Source organism: Hirundo rustica, chromosome 19 (assembly GCF_015227805.2).
Source record: "Hirundo rustica isolate bHirRus1 chromosome 19, bHirRus1.pri.v3, whole genome shotgun sequence".
In the NCBI taxonomy this organism is placed as follows: domain Eukaryota; kingdom Metazoa; phylum Chordata; class Aves; order Passeriformes; family Hirundinidae; genus Hirundo; species Hirundo rustica.
This window is the reverse complement of record NC_053468.1, coordinates 2,842,438-2,868,327: the sequence shown is the minus strand read 5'-3', so window position 1 is coordinate 2,868,327 and position 25,890 is coordinate 2,842,438. Positions and strand designations below refer to the sequence as shown.

Genomic DNA, 25,890 nt, shown 5'->3' with positions numbered 1-25,890 from the left:
CCTTCCACAAGGAATTCCCTTCACCAAAGGCCATCAGTGACAGAAGGGGAGATTAAATCATAAATTTGTCAATTCTCTGGCTGCCTCTGAGACACAACCACTCGCTTAACACACAATAATTAGACAATAACATATTATTGTAATCATTACCAACAATTACATGACACCAAAGGTTTCAAATAAATGCTCATTTCATCACGGGTTCTGGGCTGCACACCTGGGTATCCAGAGGATTGACAAGGATTAAAAGCTGAGCAACACGATCTGTGCAACCCTAAACGCATTTCCCACCACGAAGGGATCAATAACTGAAACACTGCCATCAGTGATCAGCCATAATTGGGTAAATATTGCTTGTGGGTTGTTCTTGGCCTCTCAGACATCAGCATGACTCAGATATTAATCAATGAACAGCAGAAAACAAGGTGCAAAGCAGGAAACGGAACAAAAATAGAACAGACGCGGAAAATTACCCAAACAAAGCCCTGGTACAACAAATTGCTGTGTGATTGCAACAGAGGGGCTAAAATCTCTCCAATTCCACTTACTTGGTCATGGTCATGTAGGGCCCCACGTGGTAGGAAAATGCCGGTTCATCATCAGCCTGAACCACATCTTTGTCCCCAATAATTGGGAGAGAGGCCAGGTAGCCCAGGTGGCCACTGCCTGTGAGACAGAACTGAAACAGGGCGTCACCAAAAGGAAAATCCAACAGCTCCCAAATTCCAGCGAGCCCTGGAACAACCCCAGCGTGATCACTGCGAGGGCAGCATCAGCTCAAACACCTGGAAAACGCCAGTCTGCAAAATCAGCGCCAAAATCTGAACTGCCCCGGGGAGCTGGAGCAGGGAGAGCAGAACCAGTCCTCAGGAATTCCCACAGGTGATGTTTAACAGGAATTTCTGCTCTTCCAAACCAAACCAAACCAAACCAAACCAAACCAAACCAAACCAAACCAAACCAAACCAAACCAGGGCCTGTCAACCACCAAAGGCCTCAATGTTTCTGCTCTTTGGGGGCTTTTTTCCCCCCCATCTCTTTCAGCAGAAATAAGAATGCACTGAAAGTTAAAAATAGCCCAGGTTGGGTAATTACTGCGAGGAACAGGAGGTTCTGGAATAAACGTTCTAATATCTGTTTCCAATATAATAAATACGAGAAAATCCCTACCCAAGGCATCTCACCTTCCCGAAACCAAAGCTGTAAATGTTCTTGGCCACACTGGGTTGTCCTTTCAGTAATTTACCCAGAGGATTCTCAGCATTTCTAAACACCAAAAACAAAAGCAATGAGAGCGATTTATTTACTCCAAGGCTTGGATACAGAGAGAGAGAGGGGAAAAAAAAAAAAAAAAAAAAAGCAGAATTTCTGCCAAAACCCTGCATTTGACTGGTCCCACACACACAGTGTGGATGTAGAAATTCCAAATTATTGTGCAGCTCATTAAAACTTTTTAGATGGGCTTTTATGGTATTTATTTATTTAAAGCGAGATAACCGATAAATATACATATACACACACTGTATATCCTGCACTGCTTTTTTGTGGTTTTCCCAACATGTATCTGACACAAAAACTCCTGAGACAGTTGGGAACACCCCCAAAAAAGACCTGCAGAGGCCTTAAAAACTGAAAACCCAAACTACTTCGTGCTACCACTTTAATGCTACTAAAATCCAGCACTTTTAATGCTGATTTCAAGAGTTTCATTAATGAAGCCTCTTAAATAATTAAGTTTATTGATTAAATGTGTTATTAATGTTGAAATAAAATTAATAAAGAGTTTAAATAATAAAACACAGATATTTACAGCTATCAAGTTTCTACTTAGAGCTGTCGCAACAGAAATAAAATGAATCACAGTGGACTTAAAACCTACTGTCAAAAGGATACAAGAACCTGCTAATTTTAAAACAGGCTTTCTCAAACAACTAAATTCATTAAAATAATTATTTAAAGGTTTAAAAATATTTTTTAAAACAACAGAAAAATGGAAGTGGAATTTCTTGTTACCCTTGGACAAAGCCCCCAAACCTTGAGGGGCTGCAGATCAAGGCCTTGGAGGAGCCAACTTTCCTGAGCAGGTCAGAGGGAAGATTCCAGATGGCAGCCTGCATGTGCAGTGTGCACTGCTGGATAAATTCCAGCATCTGGGCAGGACGAGGAGGAGGGAAAATACAATAATTTAGGGCTTCAGAAGAAGAAAAATCATCTCAAATCCAAAAATCAGGGAAGAATAACCGGTTAGTTGCAATACCGAAATGGGCGTTTTGAGAAAGGCACGAACAGAGAAAAAAAAAAATACTTGAAGAAAATCAATTACATGAAAGTGGAAGAAAAGCTGACTTCAGAAAATTTGGAACTTCAGCCACATAAAATTGTAATTTCGGGTTTCTTTTTAAGAGGATTACAGGGAAGAGGAGTTTTAAATCAGTATTTCAGTCAGGAATCAGCCTGCCACAGCAATACCTGAGCACTGCTTTCCTTCCTGGCTGACAAAGCCCAGACCTGGGGAGTTTTCCCCTCTTTGTCGTGGACTCTGAGATCTCCTCCTTCATCCAGTAACTTGCTGAGGATCCACTGGTTTCCCGAAAAAGCAGCTGCATGCACCGGGGTGCTCCCGTCATAGCAGCGACTGGGGAACAGCAAAAACCAAGAAAAAAAGGAAAATGATTTCTCCATTAACCTCTGAGGAGATTTGGCCAAAATACCAACGCGCATCTTAAGCACTTCATTTATGCTGAGTGAATATTGGGTTTCACACTGACTAAACTCACTCCAAGATTAATCCTCGTTAAAAAAAAAATTAACATTTGATACTTAACTGATTGGCATCCGAGCCATATTCCAGCAGCACATCCACTATTTTACCCAGCCCCAGCAGCGCAGCAGTGAAGAGACAGGTTTGGCCCATGGAATTCACAGCATCGACAAAAATTCCTGCAAGGAAACCGAAGATTCTGAGGCAGTGCTCATTTTAATAAAAGCTGGTGGTTCACCAGCTGCAGGTAGGAAAATACAGCAGCAGAAATTGGGGGGGAAAAGAGAAAATGGTATTTTTTTGTGACTTTCTGTGAGGATTGGAAGCACTGCTTGTCCAGCAGGATATTAAACAAAGGATGTGTAAGTAACAAATGGTGCTTTTACGTGTTGTGTAAGGAATTAGTAAGGACTTATATGTACTGATTAAATTAGAGGAATTAATGTATAGGTATATATCCATAGGTGGAAATATATACACACACACACATATATATGGATATATATATCCATTATGTGTATAAGTACAAATGATGGATATACATGTAGAGATGGATGAGCACATGTAACACAGGAGAACAGAATCAATAAATCAGTAAAGTACTCTTTAATAATTGGTCAGAGCATGGTGCTGATAACGCCAAGGTCATGGGTTCGATCCCGGCATTGGCCGTTTGCTTAAGAGACGAACCCTGCGATGCTTGTGGGGCCTTTACCAGCCAGAACCCTTTGTGATTTCCAATACTTTTATCGGCTGGGAGGGAAATGAGCATAAACAGGAGAATGATGGGTATAACACTGCAATAAGCACTTGGAGAAGTTGATCTATTTTTTTAAACTCAATAAAAAAAAGGCGCCACAAACCACTCAGCCCGTGTTCTCTCCCTCCCAAGCCCCACTACCAGGGCCGGGAACGGTCATCAATGGCGAGCGGCCCCTGCACACGCAGCACCGCCCGCCCGCTTCGCGCTCAGGAGAGAACACCCCGCTCCTCCTCGTGGCTTGTGACGCCGGTCAGGAGCGATCACTCTCCTCTAGTGACCAACTACAGAAATGATCCCTGAAAGTATAGTCTTAACCCGGCATCCCCGCCCGCGCCCGTCCCACACTCCCGCACCGCCACGCAGCACACGGCGACCCCCGACACCCACCCCGAGCCCACTCGGGAGGAGCCGGCGCGGCCCCGCCGAGCCCCCGCGCCCGCGGGAGCGCGCCCCGAGCGCGCCCCGAGAGCGCCCCGCGGAACGGCCGCGAGTGGCGGAGCGTGGGGCGCAGCTTCCTAATCTGCATATTCCGCCCCTACTGCCCAATCAGCGGGCGCGCTGCGGCCCCGCCCCGCGCACCGGGCCCGCGACGCGGGCGACAGCGCCCCGAGCCCGCGAGCGGCCCCGAGCCCGCGCTGTGCCGGCAGCGAGCGGCGCCGCTCCCATCCCCGGCACGGCCGCTCCACCGACACCCGGCCCCGGCAGCTCCACCGACACCCGGCCCCGGCCGCTCCACCGACACCCGGCCCCGGCCGCTCCACCGACACCCGGCACGGCCGCTCCACCGACACCCGGCCCCGGCAGCTCCACCGACACCCGGCCCTTGGCTGCTCCACGGACAGCGGGCCCCCGGCGGCTCGCTGACCACAACACGCTCGCCCTCTCCCCCCACCTCTTGGCAGCGTCATCCCGAGCGCCGGCTCGTTCCCCAGTTTGCAGAGCCCATTCACGCACCGAGGCCGGGGATTTTTGTTGCCTTTATCTTCGTTTGTTGCTTTATCATGGTATGGGTGCTTCACACAAAAAGCCGGCTCCCCGATTTTCAAGAATTTGTAAATTTTTATGAACGCGGCAGCATTCATTGCTTACAAATTGCATGGCTTTATTAATTAGTACTCAACCCCTTATTTATTAGTTGTTTCTCTCGTTTCCCGTGCTGTTTTTCCCTCTGCTTGGGCCGGGGGGTTGTTATGAATAGGAGGTCAGTGGGACAATGTTTGTGATGTCCCATGGCTGGAATGACCTTCCCTCAGTCACTGCTCAGTCCCACGGACCTGTCCAGTTCCTCTGCGGATCGCGATTCCTTTTTCCTTTAAACAAAATACGAGCGAAGCCCCCGAGGTTCACAATACACCGGTTTAATCTTCGCTGCCTGGCTGTAGCTGCCGATTAGCCATTAAAATATTCAGTTTGGTTGTGATCCAGAGGGGCTCGGTGATTATCAGCAGCACCCGCAGCACTGCGTGGGGTGCGCTGTACCAAGAAGTCTGAAGCCCTCCACAGCAGGAGTAAAGCCCCACATACAGCTTTGAGCTGCCTGCTGAGAGATTGATGTCAAAAGCTGTTTTTGCAACTATGTAAAAAAAAGGCGCCACAAACCACTCAGCCCGTGTTCTCTCCCTCCCGAGCCCCACTACCGGGGGCGGGAACGGTCATCAATGGCGAGCGGCCCCTGCACACGCAGCACCGCCCGCCCGCTTCGCGCTCAGGAGAGAACACCCCGCTCCTCCTCGTGGCTTGTGACGCCGATCAGGAGCGATCACTCTCCTCTAGTGACCAACTACAGAAATGATCCCTGAAAGTATAGTCTTAACCCGGCATCCCCGCCCGCGCCCGTCCCACACTCCCGCACCGCCACGCAGCACACGGCGACCCCCGACACCCAGCCCGAGCCCACTCGGGAGGAGCCGGCGCGGCCCCGCCGAGCCCCCGCACCCGCGGGAGCGCGCCCCGAGAGCATCCCGCGGAACGGCCGCGAGTGGCGGAGCGTGGGGCGCAGCTTCCTAATCTGCATATTCCGCCCCTGCTGCCCAATCAGATGCGAGCCCGCGGGGCTCCGCCCCTGCCCCGCCTGCCCGCGCGGGGTCGCCGCCGCCGCGCCCGGCGCTGGGCCCAGGACACGTCCCGGGAGGCGGAATCGCCACCGGGTGCTCCTTTGTCCCTTGTCCCTCGCTGATGGGCACCAGGTCACAAACACCCCGTGCAAGGCTACAGGCTTTGGGAAGAGTCGCTCGAAAGGTGCGTGGAGGAAAAGGGCCTGGGGATGCTGCTCCATAGCCGGTGCACAAGAGCAGGCAGTGTGCCCAGGTGGCCCAGGTGGCTTGTACGGGCAACAGTGTGACCAGCAGGACGAGGGCAGTGACCGTCCCCTGTACTTGGCACCGGTGAGGCCGCACCTCGAATCCTGTGCCCGGTTTTGGCCCCAGCACAAACAGAAGGACATTGAGGGGCTGGAGCGTGTCCAGAGAAGGGAATACATTTCAGGAAAGGTCACAGATGTGATGAGGAACAGTTGAAGGAGCTGGGGGGGCTCAGCCTGGAGGAAAAGAATCTCAGCAGGGACTTTCACCCTCCCCTGCAACTGCCCGACGGGAGGACACAGGCTGCTGGGGTCTGTGTCTCCTTCACAGAACAAGTGACAGGATGGGAGGAAAAGGCCGCAGGTCGCACTACGGGAGGTTTTGGTTAAATATTGGGGAAAATTTATTCACTGCGTTATCAAACACTGGCACAGTTGGCCAGGGCAGTGGCTGAGTCCCCATCCCTGGAGGGATTTATAAAACGTGGTGGGGCACTTGGGATCAGCATACAGAAGGCAGCTAAGTCTGAGCTCGCAGGGACATGTCCTTTTTTTCAACTGTCACTATTTTTTGACCACAATAAAAAAAAGGCGCCACAAACCACTCAGCCCGTGTTCTCTCCCTCCCGAGCCCCACTACCGGGGCCGGGAACGGTCATCAATGGCGAGCGGCCCCTGCGCACGCAGCACCGCCCGCCCGCTTCGCGCTCAGGAGAGAACACCCCGCTCCTCCTCGTGGCTTGTGACGCCGATCAGGAGCGATCACTCTCCTCTAGTGACCAACTACAGAAATGATCCCTGAAAGTATAGTCTTAACCCGGCATCCCCGCCCGCGCCCGTCCCACACTCCCGCACCGCCACGCAGCACACGGCGACCCCCGACACCCAGCCCGGGCCCACTCGGGAGGAGCCGGCGCGGCCCCGCCGAGCCCCCGCGCCCGCGGGAGCGCGCCCCGAGAGCGCCCCGCGGAACGGCCGCGAGTGGCGGAGCGTGGGGCGCAGCTTCCTAATCTGCATATTCCGCCCCTGCTGCCCAATCAGACGCGTTCCCGAAGCACGGCGGCCGCGCCGCCCCGCTTCCGCTTCCCCTCCGCCCCCAGGAGAAGTGACGCAGCTCGGGCTGTCACCGCTGTCGCGACACGGGACGAGGGACCGCGACCGCCCGTGCTGCCGCTGCCCCGGGCCAGCAGAGGAGAAGAGCCCCGGTACCAACACCGGCGGCGCGGCACGGTTGCCGCCGGGGAGATGCGCTGGCTCCCAGCCTCTGCCGACGCTTTCAGGGTGACATTCGTGTACCAGAAACAACAACCCCACAGGGCACTGCTTAGTGAATTCCGGCCTTTGCATCTCTGGGCTCAGCCAGAGCAGCACGGACCCCACAGCACAGCCGACTGCACGGTATAAAGAGCACAACACGGAGTAGTTTCTCTCTAAACCCCAGCAGAATTCGTAGCCTGACCGACACGGACTTCCACAAGTGACAAATGGCAAATCCGGAACAGGTTCCTCTTAGTACCGTGTCACTCTCTGATCATCACCGTTCATCAGAGACGCGGCATCAAGCAAGTACGCTTGCCCTGCACTAACAGAGGTGGGTCGAGAATTCCATCGGCCTGAATACCCTCAAAAAGCCTGAATCCGTGTAGGTCCTCCCGCCCTCCCTGCGGATCGCCCACTGCTTGTCACTGCAGCGACAGGCTGGCTGCGTGTTCAGCAGGAGAGACGGAAATACCCCCGGGTAGGGGCCATCTCTCCTTATTGACTCCAAGTCTTTCTTTTGACTCGATTAAAAAAAAAGGCGCCACAAACCACTCAGCCCGTGTTCTCTCCCTCCCGAGCCCCGCTACCAGGGCCGGGAACGGTCATCAATGGCGAGCGGCCCCTGCACACGCAGCACCGCCCGCCCGCTTCGCGCTCAGGAGAGAACACCCCGTTCCTCCTCGTGGCTTGTGACGCCGGTCAGGAGCGATCACTCTCCTCTAGTGACCAACTACAGAAATGATCCCTGAAAGTATAGTCTTAACCCGGCATCCCCGCCCGCGCCCATCCCATACTCCCGCACCGCCACGCAGCACACGGCGACCCCCGACACCCACCCCGAGCCCACTCGGGAGGAGCCGGCGCGGCCCCGCCGAGCCCCCGCGCCCGCGGGAGCGCGCCCCGAGAGCATCCCGCGGAACGGCCGCGAGTGGCGGAGCGTGGGGCGCAGCTTCCTAATCTGCATATTCCGCCCCTGCTGCCCAATCAGATGCGAGTCCGCAGCCAAGCGGCGGCCCCGCCCAGCCCGGCCCCGGGAACCCGCCGTTCTGGATCTGCGCATCCCACTGAGATCCCGGAGCCTAAAACCGGAACAAAACTGCGCCGAGTATTTGGTTTAATGTACAAAATCACCTGCGCCTATGTGGCTACAAATCTGGTTGTCAAAATGCTTAAGGTCTACACCCGTACCTTAAGCATTTGGCAATCTGAACTAAAACCCTTTGGCAGTGTGAACTAAAACCCTATTGAAAGAGAATATTCCTACAGCTGGCTTGCAGAATTTTAGTTTTACAATGCATCAGTCATGTCCTTTTGAGCACTTTACTAATATTCATTTTCTTTATAATTAACTTATTTTAACACTTTTTTTGATCTGAGAACTCTTCCTTCTTAATGGAAAAGGGCAGTTATAAATCATTTTGTTAACATATTTCACTCAGAAAGCTGGATTCTACAAGCAGCATACTGACTGTTTTTTACCAGAAATAAAAGAATACAAGAAAAACTAAATCTTTTCTGAAAGTACTTGTCTAAACTTAGCTTTTACCTTTTTTCAGAAGCTTCTTCACTTTCACATAGTTCCCTTCCCTGACATACTCATGCAGGTCAGCTTCCAGGGAGTCTCCTTTTATATTTCCAAGCTTGACTGGGCATGGAAATGGGGGAGGGATGGGATGAGCCATCTTCTTTCCTGAACAGAACTGGGGAAAGGTAGGGAAACATCACCAAGCTGCAAAGCACCTCAGCATAAAGAACCTGTTTCTGACTTCAGAACCTGCAGTAGCTGAAAGTTATGCCTGCTTCCCGCAGAAATATCTAGAGGTGGAAAGGGAAAACAGCCTCCTGCCCTCCCTAACAGTGCCCTCTCGAACAGGCCGGTGCGGGAGCACAGCGAGGACAGGAGAGGCGACAACCGGGAGATGACAGAACCTGCCAGGAGCAGCGGCCTCTCCGCGGGCACACAAGCGGAACACATCCAGCGGCATTCCCGGGTGGGGAATGCCCTCTCCAGCCCCTTCCCAGAGCCCACGGACACCCGCGGCCCACGCGGATGCGCTCACCCGCCGCCCGAACGGCCCCGACACGCGGGAAGGGCTCCGCGCGTGCGCAGCGGCGCCGCCCGCCCGGTTCGCGCCAGGGCGGGGCGGGGCGGGGCCAGGCGCTGAGGGGCGGGCTCTGTGGGCGGGGCCGGCAGCGATCGCCGCTCGCCGGACGCGGCCGGAGCGTGTCCGGAGCGTGTCCGAGACCCGTCCGGAGCGTGTCCGGGGCGATCCGGGCCGTGCCCGGTGCCGGTGCGTCCCGGTGGCCGTGCCGCCATGCAGCGGGAGGTGGGCACGCTGCCGCTGGCCCCCGCCCTGCGCGCGCGCCTCGCCGCCGCCGGCTTCCAGACGGCGCAGGAGCTGCTGGACACCGGCCCCTGCGGCCTGAGCAAAGGTACCGGCGGCCTTGGGCTCCGCGGAGCCTCCCCGGCATCTTCCGGGCCCTTCCGCCTTCCCCGTCCCCTGTGAGGCCTCCGGGAAATGGGCACAGTGAATAATTAAAAAAAAAAAAAAAGACGATTCTGGTAAAAGATCAGCTGACGCTGATGGATGTGAATGGGATGCAGGAAAACGAAACGATTCTGTTAGGCTCATCCCTCCTCTTCATCCAGCTTCCTTATTCTTTTTACTATGTGGTTTAAACAAAATAAGCCTATTTGGAGTCAGAAAATTGTCTCTTTCAAGGAATTGGTAGTGATTCCCCCCTGTGAGGCTGGGGAGGCGCTGGCACAGGGTGCACAGAGAAGCTGTGGCTGCTCCATCCCTGGAAGTGTCCAAGGCCAGGCTGGATGAAGCTTTGAGGATCCTGGGATAGTGGAAGGTGTCCCTGCCCATGGCAGGGGTGGAGCTGGGTGGTCTTTACAGTCCTTTCCAACCCAAACCAGTCTGGGATTTTGAGTATCAATAGTTTTATTACCTATGACAATAAAAGTTTGAAAAATCCCATCATTAGTGCCAGGGCTGTGTGCATGTTGTCCTGAGAGGGTGAACATGGATCATTTTTTGTCATGCTGCGGCATCAGTCACTGCTTATAAAATAAAGGTGATGTTTTGTCATTTTGGCTTCTCTAGAAATTGGAATCTCCAGGGAAGAGGCGCTGGAAGCGCTGCAGGTGGTGAGGCAGGAATGTCACGGGGATGCAGCGAGGACGGCTGGGGGATCGGGTGCCACCAGGAAGTGCACAGCCCTGGAGCTTCTGGAAGAAGAGCAAACCCAGGGCTTCATCATCACCTTCTGTTCGGCGCTGGACAACATCCTGGGAGGTGGAGTGCAGCTGACAAAAATCACCGAGATCTGCGGAGCACCCGGTGTTGGCAAAACACAGCTGTGGTATTTCACTGTCCCATGACTTGTGTGCAGCCAAGAATCACTTTTTAATCAGCTTTTTGTCCTTGTCATGACTGCGATCTCTGGATCTTCTCCAGCGTTAGAAATATAATAATGGTTGTACTGTCCCGTGTATTCCTCAGCAGGAATACCACGGCAGGGGGGAGCTGGGACAGCTCTGGGATGCAGATATTGATCTCTATTTCTGTTTCCCACGGCAGCATGCAGCTGGCAGTGGATGTCCAGATCCCAGAGTGCTTCGGGGGCGTTGCTGGAGAAGCCGTGTTCATTGACACTGAGGGAAGTTTTATGGTGGACAGAGTGGTGGACATTGCAGCTGCCTGTGTGCAGCACTGCCACCTTATTGCTGAGGCTCAGCAAGAAGAGGGTACGTTGCTAAGTCATTTCTTTCTGGAGGAGGCAAGGATGGAGTGAAACAATTGTTTTGTAGGCTGCAGTGTTACTTCTGGAGTGTTTGCTGACAGCTTTTTATTTCCACCTGTGTGTATCAAACCCTGAACTACATCTGTGTCTGGAGCGGACTGAGCTGGGTACTTCAGAAATAATTCTTTTTCTCCATGGTGGTTTCGTGAACATTTTGATCTTGGGGGTTTTAGGTGGCATGTAGGGTTTTGGTGTTTGCCCTTCCTTCTTTCCTCTTTAGTCTCCTTCCTTCCAAATTTTTGGCAGTTTAATGATCATATTTGCAGCACCTTATTCATCATATTTGCTCTTGAGCAAAACTGAGTGTTTTGTTTCAAAACACAGGAACAGGTGGGGAAAGAAAAGAGGAACAGCAGAATTTTATGAGGCAGTGTTGCTGCTGAAGGCCCATAGAGTAAAACCATAGCTGGAATTCAGCTCCTCCATAAAGTCAATAATGCCAGGCTGCTTTTAATAAGAGTTTTATTCTCTAAGTCATCAGTCTCTTGGGGATAAGGACACAACTTTTCTGTTACTTAGGAGAATTTATGCACCAAACTTCTGTTTGAACTGAGGTAAAAATACACTGTATTAAATGAGTTACTGCCTGTATATTAAACAGGGGATGATTAATAGTCCCTGATGTCCTCTAGTGGTGTTCTGGCTTGGAAATGATTTACTGGAGAAGTTGTTGCTTCAGAAATAAATTTTTCATTGTTGGAGGCCTCCCTTGGAGGTTCCGATGTGTCTGTGTGCAAATGCTGGGATGGCATCTGCTCACCACCTTCCTGACTTTCAAACCAGATGGAAAATACATTTCCACCCTCCTTACCTTGCCTGTTCTGTTTCTGGGGGCTTTGCTGTTGCTACGAGTGGAAGGCAGGGTTTGGTGGGATGATGAAAGTAACAATATGCTCGTACAGACTTCTGACTCATTTACTCATCTGTTTGTTTTGTTCTCAGATCTCAGGAAGGCTTTGGAGACTTTCTCTCTGGAAAATATCCTCTCTCACATCTATTACTTCCGTTGTCGTGACTACACAGAGCTGCTGGCTCAGGTCTACCTCCTGCCAGAATTCCTGTCAGAGCATCCCAAGGTAAGGGTTGCTGCAGTTTGTCAGGAGGTGTCACTCATCTTCACGCTGAAGATTTTTTGTCTGCTGTAGTAAGAGGAGTAAACACCTTGGTACATCATCAGCTTGGCAGTAAAATATTGGCTGATAGCAGAGTACAAATGTAAAGCCTTCTGCTTGTTTGCCTTTTCATTCCCATCCCAATTACTCTCAAGAGTAATTTGCTTTTGCCATCCTCCCGAATTTCCACTCTAAGTTGAGGACACTGGGTCTGTGCTGCCACATGTTCCATTTCTGTGAGCACTGAGCTGTGAAGCAGCACAGAACTGCTCCACACCAGAGCCTGGGAGCCAGGGGGTTTGTGGTGACCATGAGGGTGGCATTAGAAAGGCTTGGTGCCACTTTTCTTGCCCTAAAAGATCACTGAGGGCCAGAAATATCTTGCACCATCCAAGTGACTCTTCTTTTCAGTGCGTCTTCTGTTGCTACAAGCAACCAGAGCAGCTTGACTCTTGGGTGGACTGCAGCCAGAAAGTTTCTTAGTACCTAATGTCTTAGAGAAATGCTATTGTAAGGCAGATTTTCACCACCTCCCCTCCAGATTTCTGGGTTCTGCACTGCAGATCACTCCCTGTCAGGATCTGGAAAATATGACTGTGCCTCGTTCTATCAGAGCACAAATCAGTGTTGGATTAGAATGTCTTCTGCATACATTCCAATTTTTTTTTTTTTTTTTTTTCATTTATGAGAGCTGTTGTGCTCTTCAAAACACAGATGGGAGCCTCACTTTTGCTCAGTGTAGTCTGGTATTTCCCTTTCCCTGCCAGGTACTAACGGTGCCCTGTTGTGTTTGCTCTTGTGGAAAGTACATGGCTTCATTAGCACAGTTCCACTGGGCTGCAGCTCCCTGGCACCATCTGTGCTGATTATCTGGACTTGGCCTGCAGCCTGAAGTGCTGAAGGTTGCAGGACAACCACAAGACCTTCTGCTGATTCCTTGGACAGGCTAGGAGTGACTTGACAGATTGCTCATTGCAGTCCAGCTCTCATTAAAATTAGTCTGATCCCTCTGGAGCTGAGTCTGGGACCACAGGAAGCCTCCAGATTGTAGGGTTTTAGGAGAGAGAAAAAGTTGTAGAGGTTTAGAGATAAGAAAGATGTAGAGTTAGAGATCCAGTTGTGCCATTTGGAAATATGAATTAGTTCGAGATCTTCTTATTAATATGAGAAAGACTGTTAGATAGTGTTGTTGCAAAACCCCTAATTCTTTAAGGTCTGCTATAGCCAAGCTGGCTGGGACAAGGCAGGTGTTACCAAGCTCTCCTTACACTTTAAATACTTTAAATTTTCCTGTCTGCTGTCTGGGAGAAATTTAACTAAATTGCATCCTACCTGGACATATTTGTGATAGCCAAGTTATATAACCACATGTACATTCCTGTCTAGCATGAGTCATGTTTATGCTGTTAAACTGATTGTTCCTAAAGAAATGATACATGAGGAGGATGTACCAGACTCGTGGAAAAGAATTTGTAGGATGGAGGGAAAATGAGAATATGATGAATGTCTTCTTTTATTCCCAACTATTTAATCTTCTTTTGCAAATAAGTGTTGGGTTTGTTGGGTTTTTTTTTTCAGTTGGAGGCCCAGGACCGTTTCACAGTGAGGTCTGTGCAGGTTTCTATGCTCCAGTCATAAAGAGACTTCCCAGTAATGAGTTAAATCAGTAATGCAGAAAATGGGCATTTTTGTGTTGTTTCCACTTTGTTATCTTGTGCAGTAATGCAAGAACTTGTAGAGACCAAGGATTTGAGTAACATCTAAACGTGCAGGCACTGTAAGACCATCCATCTCCCTCCTGAATTTCAGACTTGGGTTGTCAAAACAGCCACAACAAGTGAAGTTAGAGTAAATCAAAATCCCAGATTAATGTTTATACAGTGTCTTGAGGGTGATGAGCCAGCAGCTGCAGCGTGCTCTGACTTCAGCTAATGATTGCTACAAAAGAAATAATTCAGCAGAGCAAACATCTCGAGGCGAGATAGATCCTCAGCTCCAGTGCAGTGTGCCTGGAATATCTTTAGGCATCAGTTCCAAGAAGATCACTGATACCAGCTGAGTTATCTCAGCAGTGGCTCCAGAGAGCCTGAATTCTGATTTTGGTTTGGATTTAATTGTTGAGGGAGAAGGTGAATTAATTGCTGTTTGTAGAGTGTTGTGGAGAGACTGAAGTTCAGTTCTGCTGTTTAATGATTATTTTCTCCAGCTTCTCCTCTGCAAGGCTTTATGTCCGGCTTTGCCAGTCGTGTTCACCTAAGGATGAAATAAAACATTCCAGTGCACTTAAAAACAGGTCTTGCTGCTTTTTGTCATTTTTTTATAGGATGGTAATGGCAGGTTTTTATCTTTTCTCCTGCGTTTAGGTCCGGCTGGTGGTGATCGATGGAATTGCCTTTCCCTTTCGCCACGACTTTGAGGACCTGTCCCTGCGCACGAGGCTGCTGAACGGGCTGGCACAGCAGCTCATCATCATAGCCAACGACCACAAATCAGCTGTAAGTCCAGGGCAGCCTTAAATCCCAAAAGATGCTACTTTTTTTTCCGCAAAGAATTAAGAAAATGTGATTTGCTTTCCCTAAATAGCAAAATAAAACTGCAGTAATACGCTCTGCATTTACTCTTGCTGGCTTAGTAAATGTAGAGGGATCACAAAGGCAAAACACCTAAAAGGTGAGTAATTCCTAGACTTGCCAAAATAAGTAAAATTTGTATCAACAGCATCCTGTGGATCTTAATTAAGTGGTAGCATGGCATTCTTAATGCTGTTTGCCATCATTTCCAACGATTTGATTGGACAAGGAATGCTTCTCTGGTGACTTCACCCACAAAAATACCTCGGAGCATTCAGCAGTTCCAATGCAACTTTCCACTCTCTGTTTAAAAGCAAACGATGGTTTTAGCGTTCCTAGGGAGGAAAACCACTTTATGGCCTTCTCTTCTGGCATCCATGGAAACCCAGAGCCTTCTTCCTGGCCGTTGTTTCTGTCACTGGCGGTCTGGAGGCAGCAGGCCCGCAGCCAGCAGATGGCACTGGGAAGCTGCAGCTGTTCCAGAAGTTGTTTTGGAAGTCTCTGGCAGCTCAGAGAAGCATTGTTCAGGAGCTGGAGCTTCCCCAGTCCTCAAAATGGTGCTTGTGGCTCTAACAGTGTCCAGGTGATTCGTGACCTTGTCACCCACAACTCTCTGGCGCAGTTGGCTTTTGTTCCGAGCTGCTAAAAATAAAACTCATCTTGTGCTTCCTCTGGGAGCTGTGGGAAGGGAAGAGCCCAGCATTCCCAAAGTGTCCTGACATGAGCTGTGGAGCTCCTTCCTGCTGCTCTGGGCACCAGGGAGATGACGTTCCAGGGTCTGCACAGCCTCAGGTTTCCTGAGTGCTTTCCCCCACAGCTTGGTACCTGGTGACCTTGAACAGCAGCTGCTGTCATTGAACAATGTTTTTCTTTGATCAGGGATGAAATATATAAATCATTTCTTCTGAGCAGGTTAGTACGAAGCTGCTAAATAAACTCTTGCTAAAGGGGACACAGCTTCAGGAATGGTTTTGCTTGGATTGGCCCTGTTGTTAGTGGGGTCTGAGTTAGTCCCATGAGCTGTGAGCAGGCTAAATCCAGCCTGCATGCCAGGGATTGCTTGTCAGGCAGCTCTGGATGCTCTAATATGGTAGGAAGTCAGATCCTAAAGCTGGACTCGCAGTGAGGATGCCCAGCCCTTCTCCAGCAGGGAGGTGAGGAAGCTGTTTGGGGCTGTTCCCGTGCACTTGTGATGAGTTACTTCTCTAAAATGTGCAATATCTGTGCTGGGCTCTCAGCTGTGTGAATGTCTTAGGGCGTGCTCAGTGGAACTGTTTGTTCTCACACACTTTTCTGAACTGCTCCAGCAAGAATCCTCTGAGCATGTCAAACAATGGAACTCTCTAGGGTCTTAGATGGGTACAGGTTTTCATTTTTAATGAACTTTGTCATTAATATTCCTGGCTCTTTCCTGTCTCACCCACCCCTACTTCTACCAGGGATCTAACCTAGACTGTCTGTGAGCCTCCCACTAGTGATTGGGGCTGCAAAAACACTCCCCCACTCTGTCTGTTCACTTCCATTCTGCTTTGTGTTGTACCCACTTGTGCATTTTTAGACTACAAGGCAGAGAAATTGAGTTAATCACCAGGCTAATGCGCATGGTGAGCAACACCACCAAGTTCATTTACCCAGGGACTGAGAGCTGGCTCCTCATGGAGGGCCAGTGCAAGTCACCTGCAGCTAAATACAGATCCAAACAGCATTTAGGTCAAATGTTGTGGGATAAATAAGTTGTGTGGAGCTTGCCTCCCTTGGGGAGGGAGAAGTTGAGATGTCTTTAAAGTGTTGAATGAAAGAAATCTGCCACTCAAACTAAAAAATACATTGTGCAAGGTTCTCTTAATTTGTTTTGAAAAGATGAGGCACGTTTTGAAAAGATGAGGCACCTTCACAGTTTCTCCTCATCACAGTTGCCAAGAGTTTTGCCTGAGTAACCGTTTCATCAGTAAAAGCTTTTTTGAAAATTCCCTCTTGCCTCCCACCAGTAAGCTGATTTCCAGGAGATTTTCTTATTTCTTTGCTTCTGTTTCCCCTTTCAGGTAGTTCTGACAAACCAGATGACAACAAGGATTGGACAAAGCCAGTCCACACTGGTACCTGCTTTAGGTAAGTTTTAGCTTTGAGCTGAAAATTGATATACGAGTTCCTTTCCTTTGGCTTTATGTACAAAGAAAAATCATCCAAAAAAATGTACCTGGGAGCAGTAAATCTCTAGCAGGGATGTGGTGAGGAGAAGGTTAAATCACTAAGAAAAGAACCCAGCTTAATGGTTGCATACCCCAAACTAAGCTGCAATTTCCTAAATTCCCAGAGACCCATTCACTGCCTCTCCCAAAACAGTTTAAGTTGTTTATTTTCCCATTACCCTTGAACACATCCCATTAATTATTTGCAAAGGCATTTCACATTTGCTGTATCACTGGAATTCTCTGCAGTTATGGTGTAGAGGGAAGTTCTGTGTGGGATCCTCAGGCACAGCCTGCCCTGAGCCAGGTTAAAGATTTTTTTTTTTCCAGGCTGCTCAATTTTGCCCTGTAATGAGCAGATACCTCATCCACGCCTTTGTGCTGCAGTCACAGGGGAAAATAAAACAGTTCTGGAGTGGAGATTTCTACAAATTAAGGAAAGGTTCAGCATTTAAATCTTATTTCAGGCTGTAGCTTTGCATTATTTTATGATTCACTTAAAGGGCACAAATTCTCCAGTTTCTATGAGCTAAGTAATGATTCCCTTGCTCTGGAGAGGAGAGAGAAGGGGACAGTGCAAAGGCAGAGATGTTTCCAGAGTCTGTACCAAAACCAAACCATTTGGCAGAGATATGGGGTAAAATGAACAAACACAGCCCATCTCCTGCAGGAATGTGCAGAGCGTGGAATTTGGAGCTGTGCAGGCAGACCCAGCTCCCAGGATCTGACCCTTTTTGTCAGTTTTGCCTCTCGCTCTCTGATGGATTCTTTTTGGCAGCCTTTCTGGCTACAAACTCAATTAAAGCTAATAGAGTCTGTCTTTTTTCACTGGCCAGCATTGTTTGGGAGCTGTTGTGTTTATTGAGTCATGGGGACAGTAAAGAATGTGAAGACATTCAGGGGAGGTTGTAATTCCCAGATATCCTGCCTTGCCTTGTGCGTATTTTCTTTCACAAACAATTAATTTGACATGACCTCCTGTGGAGCTGACTGTGACTCTCCCCAGCGTGTGCGACTGCAGTATTGTTAAACTGAGCAGTGTGAGCTCTTCCAAAAATTCAACTTGGTACCAGTTGGGAAAATGTTTAACCAAGTGGTTTTGATGCCCTGCTCTGAAGAGATGGTGTTTCAAAAGTCTCATCATAAAGGCTACAGAATCTCCCACTCCTCCGTGCTGTGGTGGAGCCAAAGGAACTGTTGAGGAAGGGTCAGCAGCAAAACCCTCAAGTAAAATCACTAATTTGGGGGTTTTTTCTCCCATTGATTGGTAAGCCTGAGAAACAGCTTTTTCATGGGAGAATCTCTAAACTCTTATTCAGCTCCTGAGCAGAAGGGAAGATCTTAATTATGAGGAGGAAAAAAAAAAAAAAAAAAAAAAAAAAAAAAAAAAAAGGAAGAAAAAAGCACACATGCTGCAAGGTATTAAGTCAGGAGCTTTATGAAGGGGACAGCTTTCTTTCCCACTAGTGATAGCTAAGCTGGGTGTTCCTAGACGTTTCTACTAAATATATTTAGAAAGGAGGTCAAATATTAATCTACAGACAGTTCAACTCAGAAATATCTCATTTTACAGTAGCATTTCTCACTCATATTAAATGCAGTTGAAAATGTGCTGTGTGGAATTTGTAGCCATTGTAAAATGTGTTTTGATCTCTGCCTCAGAGCCATTTCTGGGAGCCAAAATCTTTAATCCTAACTCAGATATCGTGGAGTGAAATCTGGCAAGATGCCCAGAGGGTCTAGGTCTTCATTACAGTGGGATCATTTTATTTTTTCCTTCTCTGTGCTCTAATAAATACCAGAGCACAGGGGGCACGAGGGGCTGGGGATGTGGGGAAGACCAGGGAGAGGTGGACCGGAAAGAGCAGGTGGACAGGGGAGACTTGACTGGTTTAAAATGCAATCCATCTTTGGATAGCTGACAGGGATAAACAGAGGAAAAAGCACCCAGTGAAGATGTTTGTACATTGACTTGTGGTCAGGTGTGAGCTGAAACAACGGGACTGAGCCCCTGGAGCAGGATAAAAATCCAATCTTCCTTCTCTCTTTCCACCACACCTCCCTGCTCCTTGCTTTGGGTTGTGTTATTTTGCATTTTGCTGTCAGAAGCAGAAAACTGCTTCGGGGGCCCTTAATTCTTTAATAATCATTGACTTTCTCCCAAAGCTGGTGTCCCAAAGGGACTGATGTTTGCTCATAATTACGCCTGAGAGACAGAACATCGCAGTTCTGAAGTGGGATTTAGACCTCCTCACCAGACTTCTTCAGTAGTAATTAGATAAATCTCTTCTTCAAGCTGCCTCTGTTTTCAAGGCTTGTCTAGTACCTGTCCTTTATTAGGCATCCATAAACTTTTTCTACAAATATGGAAGTATTGCATCAAAACACACGGATTACAGAGGTTATTCCTTGTCTCGGTGTATTTGTTGTGAAATCCTTGCAAGCGTGAAAAAGATGTGATTCATCACTGCAAGAAAGGCATATTTTGTTCCAGTCATGGGGGGGATTTGAAGATTAATTTCATTTCAGCTTGCTGATAGAGATAATGATCTGTCACTCTGTGTTCCTCAGGAGAAAGCTGGGGACACGCTGCCACCGTCCGTTTAATCTTCCACTGGGACAACAGTCAGAGGTGAGGGGAAATGTGAGGAAAATCCATATAAATACAAGTATGGCACTGGAGAATCTTTCAGACTGGCCATGGGGGCCAAGCAGGGGTTTGAATTTGCCTCCTGCCACTCATTCAGGCTGGGACAGCGTGGGCTGAACTGTCAGGCTCCTTCTCCCCGCCGTGGTGGGTTCTTCCTGACAAGATGCCATGGTTTATAAAAGTGTAACACCCTCATGGCAGTTGTTCACACACAAGGATTTAAGATCTGGTGGCTGAGTAGAAAATTTCTTTTACTATCTGCATTTTGCAAGATAGGATTGGGGGGGTTTTTTTGGGCAAAACTCAATTTAATGTGAATTTTTGCCATAGACTCAGTGCAAGTATTGAGCTGGTGGGTTACAAGGTGATTTTTATATCTGAAGAGGTGCAGTTTCCAAAGTCTCGTCGTAAAGAACCTCCCACTCCTCTATGGTTGGTTGTAGCCACTATAATTTCTTTGAGAAGAATTTTTTTTGCTTCAATATTTTCATCCTCAGCCAATCCAAAGCCAGAGGTGCCTAAGAAGGCTTGAAAGCCTTTCACCTAGCCAGTGACCCTGAGCTTCAGGGCCTGAACCTTTTAAAAACAGTGTGAAATTCTGTTTGTTGCAGAGATCTCCTCTGTTTCCTGGTTCTTTTTTTGCCTCTTTATATTGCAAGGTCATTTCTCTTTCCTGGTCAGTTAATTTTGTCCTGTATATAATATCACCATGCAGCAGCTTGAGATTAAGGAGCCGTGCTGCAATTCCCTAATCTTGTGCAAACAGTGAACAAAAATGCTGCTGGAATGTTGTTGTGCAGAGTTTTGTTTGTTAAATTTGAAAGAAAAATGCAGTGACGCTTTCTTGGGGAGTTTTGTTTTTAAATCCTAAGTTTGGAGGCAATGCAGGATGATTACAGCAGGCTGTTTAATTTGGAATTAAATTAACATCACTGATTAGTTAACAGTCTTTTTCGGACAAGTTGCATCAACATAATGATTGCAGAGTGAACAAAAGTTAATTTTATATATGGAAAGAACGTTTTTTTCTTCTGCAACAGAGCTAGGAAGGCTACAGATAGAAGTTGCAGAAAACAAGCCAAGGAGAGACAAACCTGGCTTTTCTACTGATGTAAATCTGCAGCTAACGTGGAGTGGGGCCTGCAGAAACAGCAATTCTGGGTACCACTGTAAAAGCAGAAATAGCTCAATGCTGTCTTATTTTTGCACAGGCTGCCTATAGATGATGATCCATTGTGGTTTTTGTTTTTATATCAGGTTATTGAGGCACAAAGATCGTTTGAGGATCCATTTGACTTTTTTAAAACATTATTTGATGTGCTTTGGCCAACTCTGATACCTGTCTCCTCCTTTCTCCCTACTGCTGAAAATGTCAGAGCTTAATTCTAAGGGTTCTCTTTGCTGGGAGGAAAGGCTCTGTTGAGTCAGAGGCTCCAGCTGAGCTCTTGTGAAAGCCTGGCTTCTGCAGCTCCAGATTTGGGCAATTTTGTCAAGTATAACCCAGCATTGGAGTGTTCTGAGGAATTCCCTGTGTAGCTAACATGAAGTGGCAGCGTTCCTCAGGCTGTAATTACGTGCTCTCTAATAGAATGGCACCTCAGGGAGGAAAAAACCCCCCGAAAATAATTAACAGGATTTTTGGCAGGGTGTCTTGCTGCAGAGAGCAGAACACTTTCTAGATTGGCTTATGTAAGTGTGAGTTTTGGGGAGGTGGGCATGGTGCAGCCCTGACAAGGATTGAAAACCCCTTTCCTTTAGAGCTGCTTTTAATTTTCTCTCTGTATTATACGAGCATTTACCGTAGAACACAAATCCAGGGTGTATTGCTTAGAGTCTAAATGCAGCAAATCAGGGAAGTGTCAGAGGAGGAATAAAAGGGAAACTATTTTCTCAAGGTTGTGCTGTGTGTCAGTGGCAAGGGCAGGCTTAGAAATAGAACATCTCCAGCCTCTGGGTTATATTGACAGGCTTGTGAAATCTCTGGAAAAAGCCTCCCTAGAAGTACTGGAATTCTTGAAGGTCTCTCCCAGCTTTGGGAGGTCAAAGAACAAGTGATTAATGGCGTAGGGAAGAGTTGTGCTCAAAACCTTTTTTGTTTGCATTTTAAGAAAGTGACATTTGGAATTAATTTATGATGAATATTGTTCCAAAAATGTCATCAAATACCGTGATGAAACAAGGCTAATTAATCATTCACTCTTTTTAGTAGGTCTAGATTGTGTTTGAGCTGACAGGTCATGTAAGGATGGGAATCCACAGTTTGAATGACCTATATGAGACTACATCCCTAAGAATTCCACTGGTGCTGTAGGAAAACTTGGGTCTGGTCACCGGGCTATTTGGAATTTTTATTACTGTATTAATTAATCATAATTACCTGGGGTTTGTTTTCGCAGGCTGGCCACGTTGTACAAATCACCGAGTCAGAAGGAGTCCACCATAGCCTATGACATCACAGTGAGTGTTCCTTTGGGGATGGAGATTCACAGGAGGGAGCACGCCGTCAGCTGGAGAGAAATTTTCAGACAAATCTGAGAATGGTCTTTGCTTTCTTAGTCTTTCTTTCACCTGCCTTCTGAAGGGAAGCAGTAATACTGGGATATCTCCAGATTTAGGGCTAATTAGCTCTTTTTCTCTTTAGAAAAGTGACCCAGCATTATTGTCTATTCAAAGTTAAAATACTTTTGATTTCCAGCTCAAACTTTCAGGCAGCCTGTCCCCATCTGCTCTGCTGCTGGTGCTATTTATTTTATCTGCCCCTGATGTTAACTTTTGCCCTAAGTGCAGTTACCAAGAATGATCTGAGCCTTCATTTTGGGAGACCTGAACCGTTTTCCCCCTGGTCAGGCAGAGTGTGATTTCTCAGGTTTGCACCCGTTCCAGCTGAGTTCATCTCTTTAGGATGAGGATGACCAGAATTAAACCTGCTACTCCAGAGGCCTCACCAGTGCTTTGTTCCATATTGGAATATCCATATTTCCCCATCTCTGCTTTATGTGTGGTATAACCCACATTGTGTTTATCCTACACTGACCCTACACCCAGCCAATATACAGAGATTTTCCTCTTCTGTCCCTATCATAGAAGGAGCTTCCAGCTTATGGCTGGAGTCCTTATTCATCCCTAGTTAAATCCTGTGATTAGTTCCTATTGTGGAGTGCTTAGATACATATTAATGAGAGGAGATGCTGTCTAAGCTGTATTTAGGTTTAAAAAGACAGCACCACTCAACTCTTACATCCTCAAATGTCAGATCCATAGGTACAATTCCGTAACTATTTGCTACGTGTCCTCATGGAAACACGTTGCCATAGCATTTTCTGCAGATTTTAATGCTGCCATCAGATGAGATCCTCAAACTTTCAAACAGAAATCAGTTTTAAAGACTGGAAGGGGAAGTGGGACTACGTCCCAAGGTTGTTTGGATCATGTGATGTGAGTCCTTTTTTCCTCCAGCTGACAAACAGATGGATTTTATCTCAGACAGTTTAATTGCCTTTTTCTTTCAGTTTTATAAGCACCATAAAACAGCTATGCTCTCTTCTGTGTGAATGCACACTATCTTGAAATAGAGTTGAGAGTGAATCAAAGATTAGTTAAAATTTAAGATTATCCCTGTGTTTTTTCCCTTAATCCTGATGAACTACTTCAGCAGATGATTTCCTTTAGTAAAACATGTATTATCCCCATTTCCTTCATGAAATTCAGGTCTAATAACAGTCTGCTGTTAGCATTTCTCATTCCATAGCTAAACTGAAAGATGTCAGTACATGTCCAGTGTTTCCAAGTCAGATTTGTATATAACCAGCATACAAAAAAAAAATATATTTAAAATAAAAAAATTCCTTAGGACTCAGAAATGTGCAGATGAGGTGCACTGGTACCATTGGCAAAGTGGCTGCTCCGTACCCAGGAGCTGATGAGATGTGTAAATTCATGAGTGAGCTCTGGGGTTTTTTTTATCCCTGTACTTTCCAGCACACTGGAGTCAGTCACCACTCTGAGGGGGCTGTGGAACTCCTCTCCCATGGAATCCTTTCTTCCAAAGGCTGATAAGGATTCATTCTTAAATGCAGAGTACAGAAATGGAAATTGATTTATGCACAAGGGAGTAAGTAGCTTGGCTGATTCACCTGAATTTCCCAGGAATGTGACCTGATTATTTCATAGTGAAAGACAGAGACTCAGGATCTAAATTCCGGGTAGGAATTGTGTTTCCCTGAGCTGTGGAGGGTCTGCCAGGCCGGCAATGGGAGCACTGCTCAGGTAATAAACACATCTCCCCTTGCCAGTCCTGCTGCAGAGGTGTAAATCCAGAGGACATTAAAGAACAATTCAAAATGACAGAACACTGAGCTTTGTCCTTGGTTCCAGCCACCACCATCTGAAACCCACTACCAAACCTCACAAATACATATAAAATTCTTGTATTTTCAAGGTGCCTGCCTGTAACCAAGTGCAAGACATCCATCCTGGGCAGCCTGCTTTATGTTCTGGCCCTTATAACCCTTGGAATGCTTTCACTGGGAGTCAGCATTCTGGATTAAGTGGATACTTGGCTACAGATCCACCTTTGTGCCTCAGGGAAATGGCAGAGATTAGATGCAGTGAAACATTAAACTTGAAGATTCCCCATTATGCTCTTTAGAATAACACTTGAGTTGCCTATAAATAGCAGAGGGGCTGCACAGATCCTGCCCTTGTAGCACCTCTTGTTGTTTGTTCCTTTAAAAAGCCCGGGTTGGGTGAGGTGAGGCATTCAGAAATAGAAATACAGGGATGGGAGACTTAAACAAGACATTTTACTGGGGTTTGGGATTCATCTTGGTGTGGGACACGCTGGCATTTGGGAAGAGTCACGTCTGATGGTAATTCTGCCTGCTTTCCTCACACTGCACCAACCCAAAATGTCAGCGTTCCCTGAAATGCTCTCGTCCCCCATATTGTCTCTACCTGAGCATTTTGGATCAGCAAAGCAATTTGGGGTTCTGATTAATGCCTTTTCCTCGCTAAGTCTGCACTGAGAGTCTTCACTGAGCTGTCAGCAGTGCTCTCTGCACAGCATTTGTCTGGAGATGGGAATTCAGAGAGTTGCAGGCTTCTCACAACATCTCATTATCTCCATCTGCATCCATGACATGTTTAACTAACTGACTTTGAGATCTTTCGTATTTTAAAATAGTTAAAAATTAAATTCTGAGCTACTGTAACAGAAAATATGAGTGGTACTAGGCCAGATAGATGGCTTCAAGCACTCTCTTGAGTAGCAGCATGTAGTTTTCACTTCTGCATTTAGTTTTTGGCAGTCAAAGGTTTTCATCCCATTGTGTCCCATAAATTACTATGCTGGAACAGTCTTTGCAGTCTAGAGACAGATTCAGCTCTGCTGTTCTCTTACAATGTCTCATTGATGTTTTCAGTTCATTAAGTAGGTACATTGAACAAAAATATCCTAGGTTGTAGAAATTCACAGTTTTGTTTCTGAAAATGACTGAGGCAATTAATCCAGTCATCTCCGTGCTTCTGTGGGAGCTGATGGATTTGTCTTTTGATTTATTTACATAGGCAACATAAGTTAATTTACAGAGAAGCAGTTTTTTCATAGCCATAGGGGTGATAAACAGTAAAATCAAAGTGATAGCCTGGTTGGTGAAAATAAAATATCTTTAAAAAACAAACGAGCAGACATCAGTTGACGCATGTGTTGTAAAGTTTGCAGCGCTGAGCTTAACCTAGGCTATAAACATTCTGTGGCTGCTCATCCCGAATAAATGGCAGTATGATCCCTTCATTCTGATCTTCTGGGAACTGGTTACTCATGCTTTCTATCCCTACAAGCCTTAGCACATGATTTTGCTTCCATCTTCCAGTCCCATGGCTTCCGAGACGTGCAGCCTCCAGCTGTCACTCACAGCACAGAGGGGACTGAGCTGAACCCTCGGAAACGGCCACGGAGAGAGGAGGAGAAGCAGCAGTGATTCCAAAGTGGAGTGTTAAAGAAACCTACAGGAGAGCAGTGGCAGAGTGAACGTGCAGCCAAAGGCAGCCTGGGAGACTCTCGACTTCAGTTCCTGCTCAGGGCTTTATTTTACTGTTAAGACTGCAACATGCCAATTTCTGTGGCACAAAATTCCTTTGTGTATGGAATAATTGTATTTTTATAATAAAAGTTTATGTTTTTTATAACAGGCAGCTTCAGCTTTGGGGTGGGGGCTTTTTTTGTTTGGTTTTTTGGGGGGTGGGGGTTACAACTCCATTTTTTCACACTGGGTAAAAAGCTAATGAAATGAGAGCCTCAAGCACAGCACATTTGATGACAGACACGTGGATCAGTCATCTGGCTTTGTGTGTACCTGAATTTTAAGGAGGTTGGATGCAGCACTGTGCTCACCACAGGCTCAGAGCAGGACACAGGCAGTGGATGCTGGAAGAGAAATGCAGCTTTCAGTGCCACACCAGAGTGGGGCTTTAGCCCT

The 25,890-nt window shown here is 47.5% G+C and overlaps 2 protein-coding genes and 4 non-coding genes across 6 annotated transcripts in view; 1 reads left to right on the top strand and 5 right to left on the bottom strand.

Moving 5' to 3' along the window:
• The window catches only part of TEX14 (testis expressed 14, intercellular bridge forming factor), a 28,812-nt gene extending 19,868 nt beyond the window's left edge, over positions 1 to 8,944 (bottom strand). The window contains exons 1-6 of the mRNA XM_040082207.2: positions 8,630 to 8,944; positions 2,826 to 2,940; positions 2,470 to 2,635; positions 2,014 to 2,150; positions 1,185 to 1,266; positions 549 to 679 (exon numbers count right to left, since the gene is read on the bottom strand). Of these exons, the coding sequence (XP_039938141.1) occupies positions 549 to 679; positions 1,185 to 1,266; positions 2,014 to 2,150; positions 2,470 to 2,635; positions 2,826 to 2,940; positions 8,630 to 8,765 (767 nt within the window). The 5' untranslated portion in view covers positions 8,766 to 8,944. The remainder of the gene's footprint in view (positions 1 to 548; positions 680 to 1,184; positions 1,267 to 2,013; positions 2,151 to 2,469; positions 2,636 to 2,825; positions 2,941 to 8,629) is intronic.
• On the bottom strand, positions 3,623 to 3,836 carry LOC120761568 (small nucleolar RNA U3). The gene has a single exon (XR_005703691.1). It is a non-coding gene; the product is annotated as a small nucleolar RNA U3 (small nucleolar RNA).
• Positions 5,122 to 5,335, bottom strand: LOC120761569 (small nucleolar RNA U3). Its single transcript, XR_005703692.1, has one exon. It is a non-coding gene; the product is annotated as a small nucleolar RNA U3 (small nucleolar RNA).
• On the bottom strand, positions 6,424 to 6,637 carry LOC120761558 (small nucleolar RNA U3). Its single transcript, XR_005703681.1, has one exon. It is a non-coding gene; the product is annotated as a small nucleolar RNA U3 (small nucleolar RNA).
• Positions 7,631 to 7,844, bottom strand: LOC120761570 (small nucleolar RNA U3). Its single transcript, XR_005703693.1, has one exon. It is a non-coding gene; the product is annotated as a small nucleolar RNA U3 (small nucleolar RNA).
• Positions 8,945 to 9,398: 454 nt separating the features above from the next.
• RAD51C (RAD51 paralog C) lies at positions 9,399 to 25,598 on the top strand. The gene is made up of 9 exons (XM_040082204.2): positions 9,399 to 9,516; positions 10,194 to 10,452; positions 10,671 to 10,837; positions 11,836 to 11,969; positions 14,369 to 14,500; positions 16,618 to 16,684; positions 19,336 to 19,396; positions 21,811 to 21,871; positions 25,285 to 25,598. Exons 1-9 carry the CDS (start codon positions 9,399 to 9,401, stop codon positions 25,390 to 25,392), a joined length of 1,107 nt encoding a protein of 368 aa, XP_039938138.1. The 3' UTR covers positions 25,393 to 25,598.
• The last annotated feature ends 292 nt before the right edge of the window (positions 25,599 to 25,890 follow it).

Coding starts and splice junctions, on each gene's coding strand:
- RAD51C (XM_040082204.2), top strand. CDS start 9,399: ATGCAGCGGGAGGTGGGCACGCTGCCGCTGGCCCCCGCCCTGCGCGCG. Junction 16,685..19,335: donor CACACTGGTACCTGCTTTAG/GTAAGTTTTAGC, acceptor TGTGTTCCTCAG/GAGAAAGCTGGGGACACGCT. Junction 19,397..21,810: donor CACTGGGACAACAGTCAGAG/GTGAGGGGAAAT, acceptor TTGTTTTCGCAG/GCTGGCCACGTTGTACAAAT.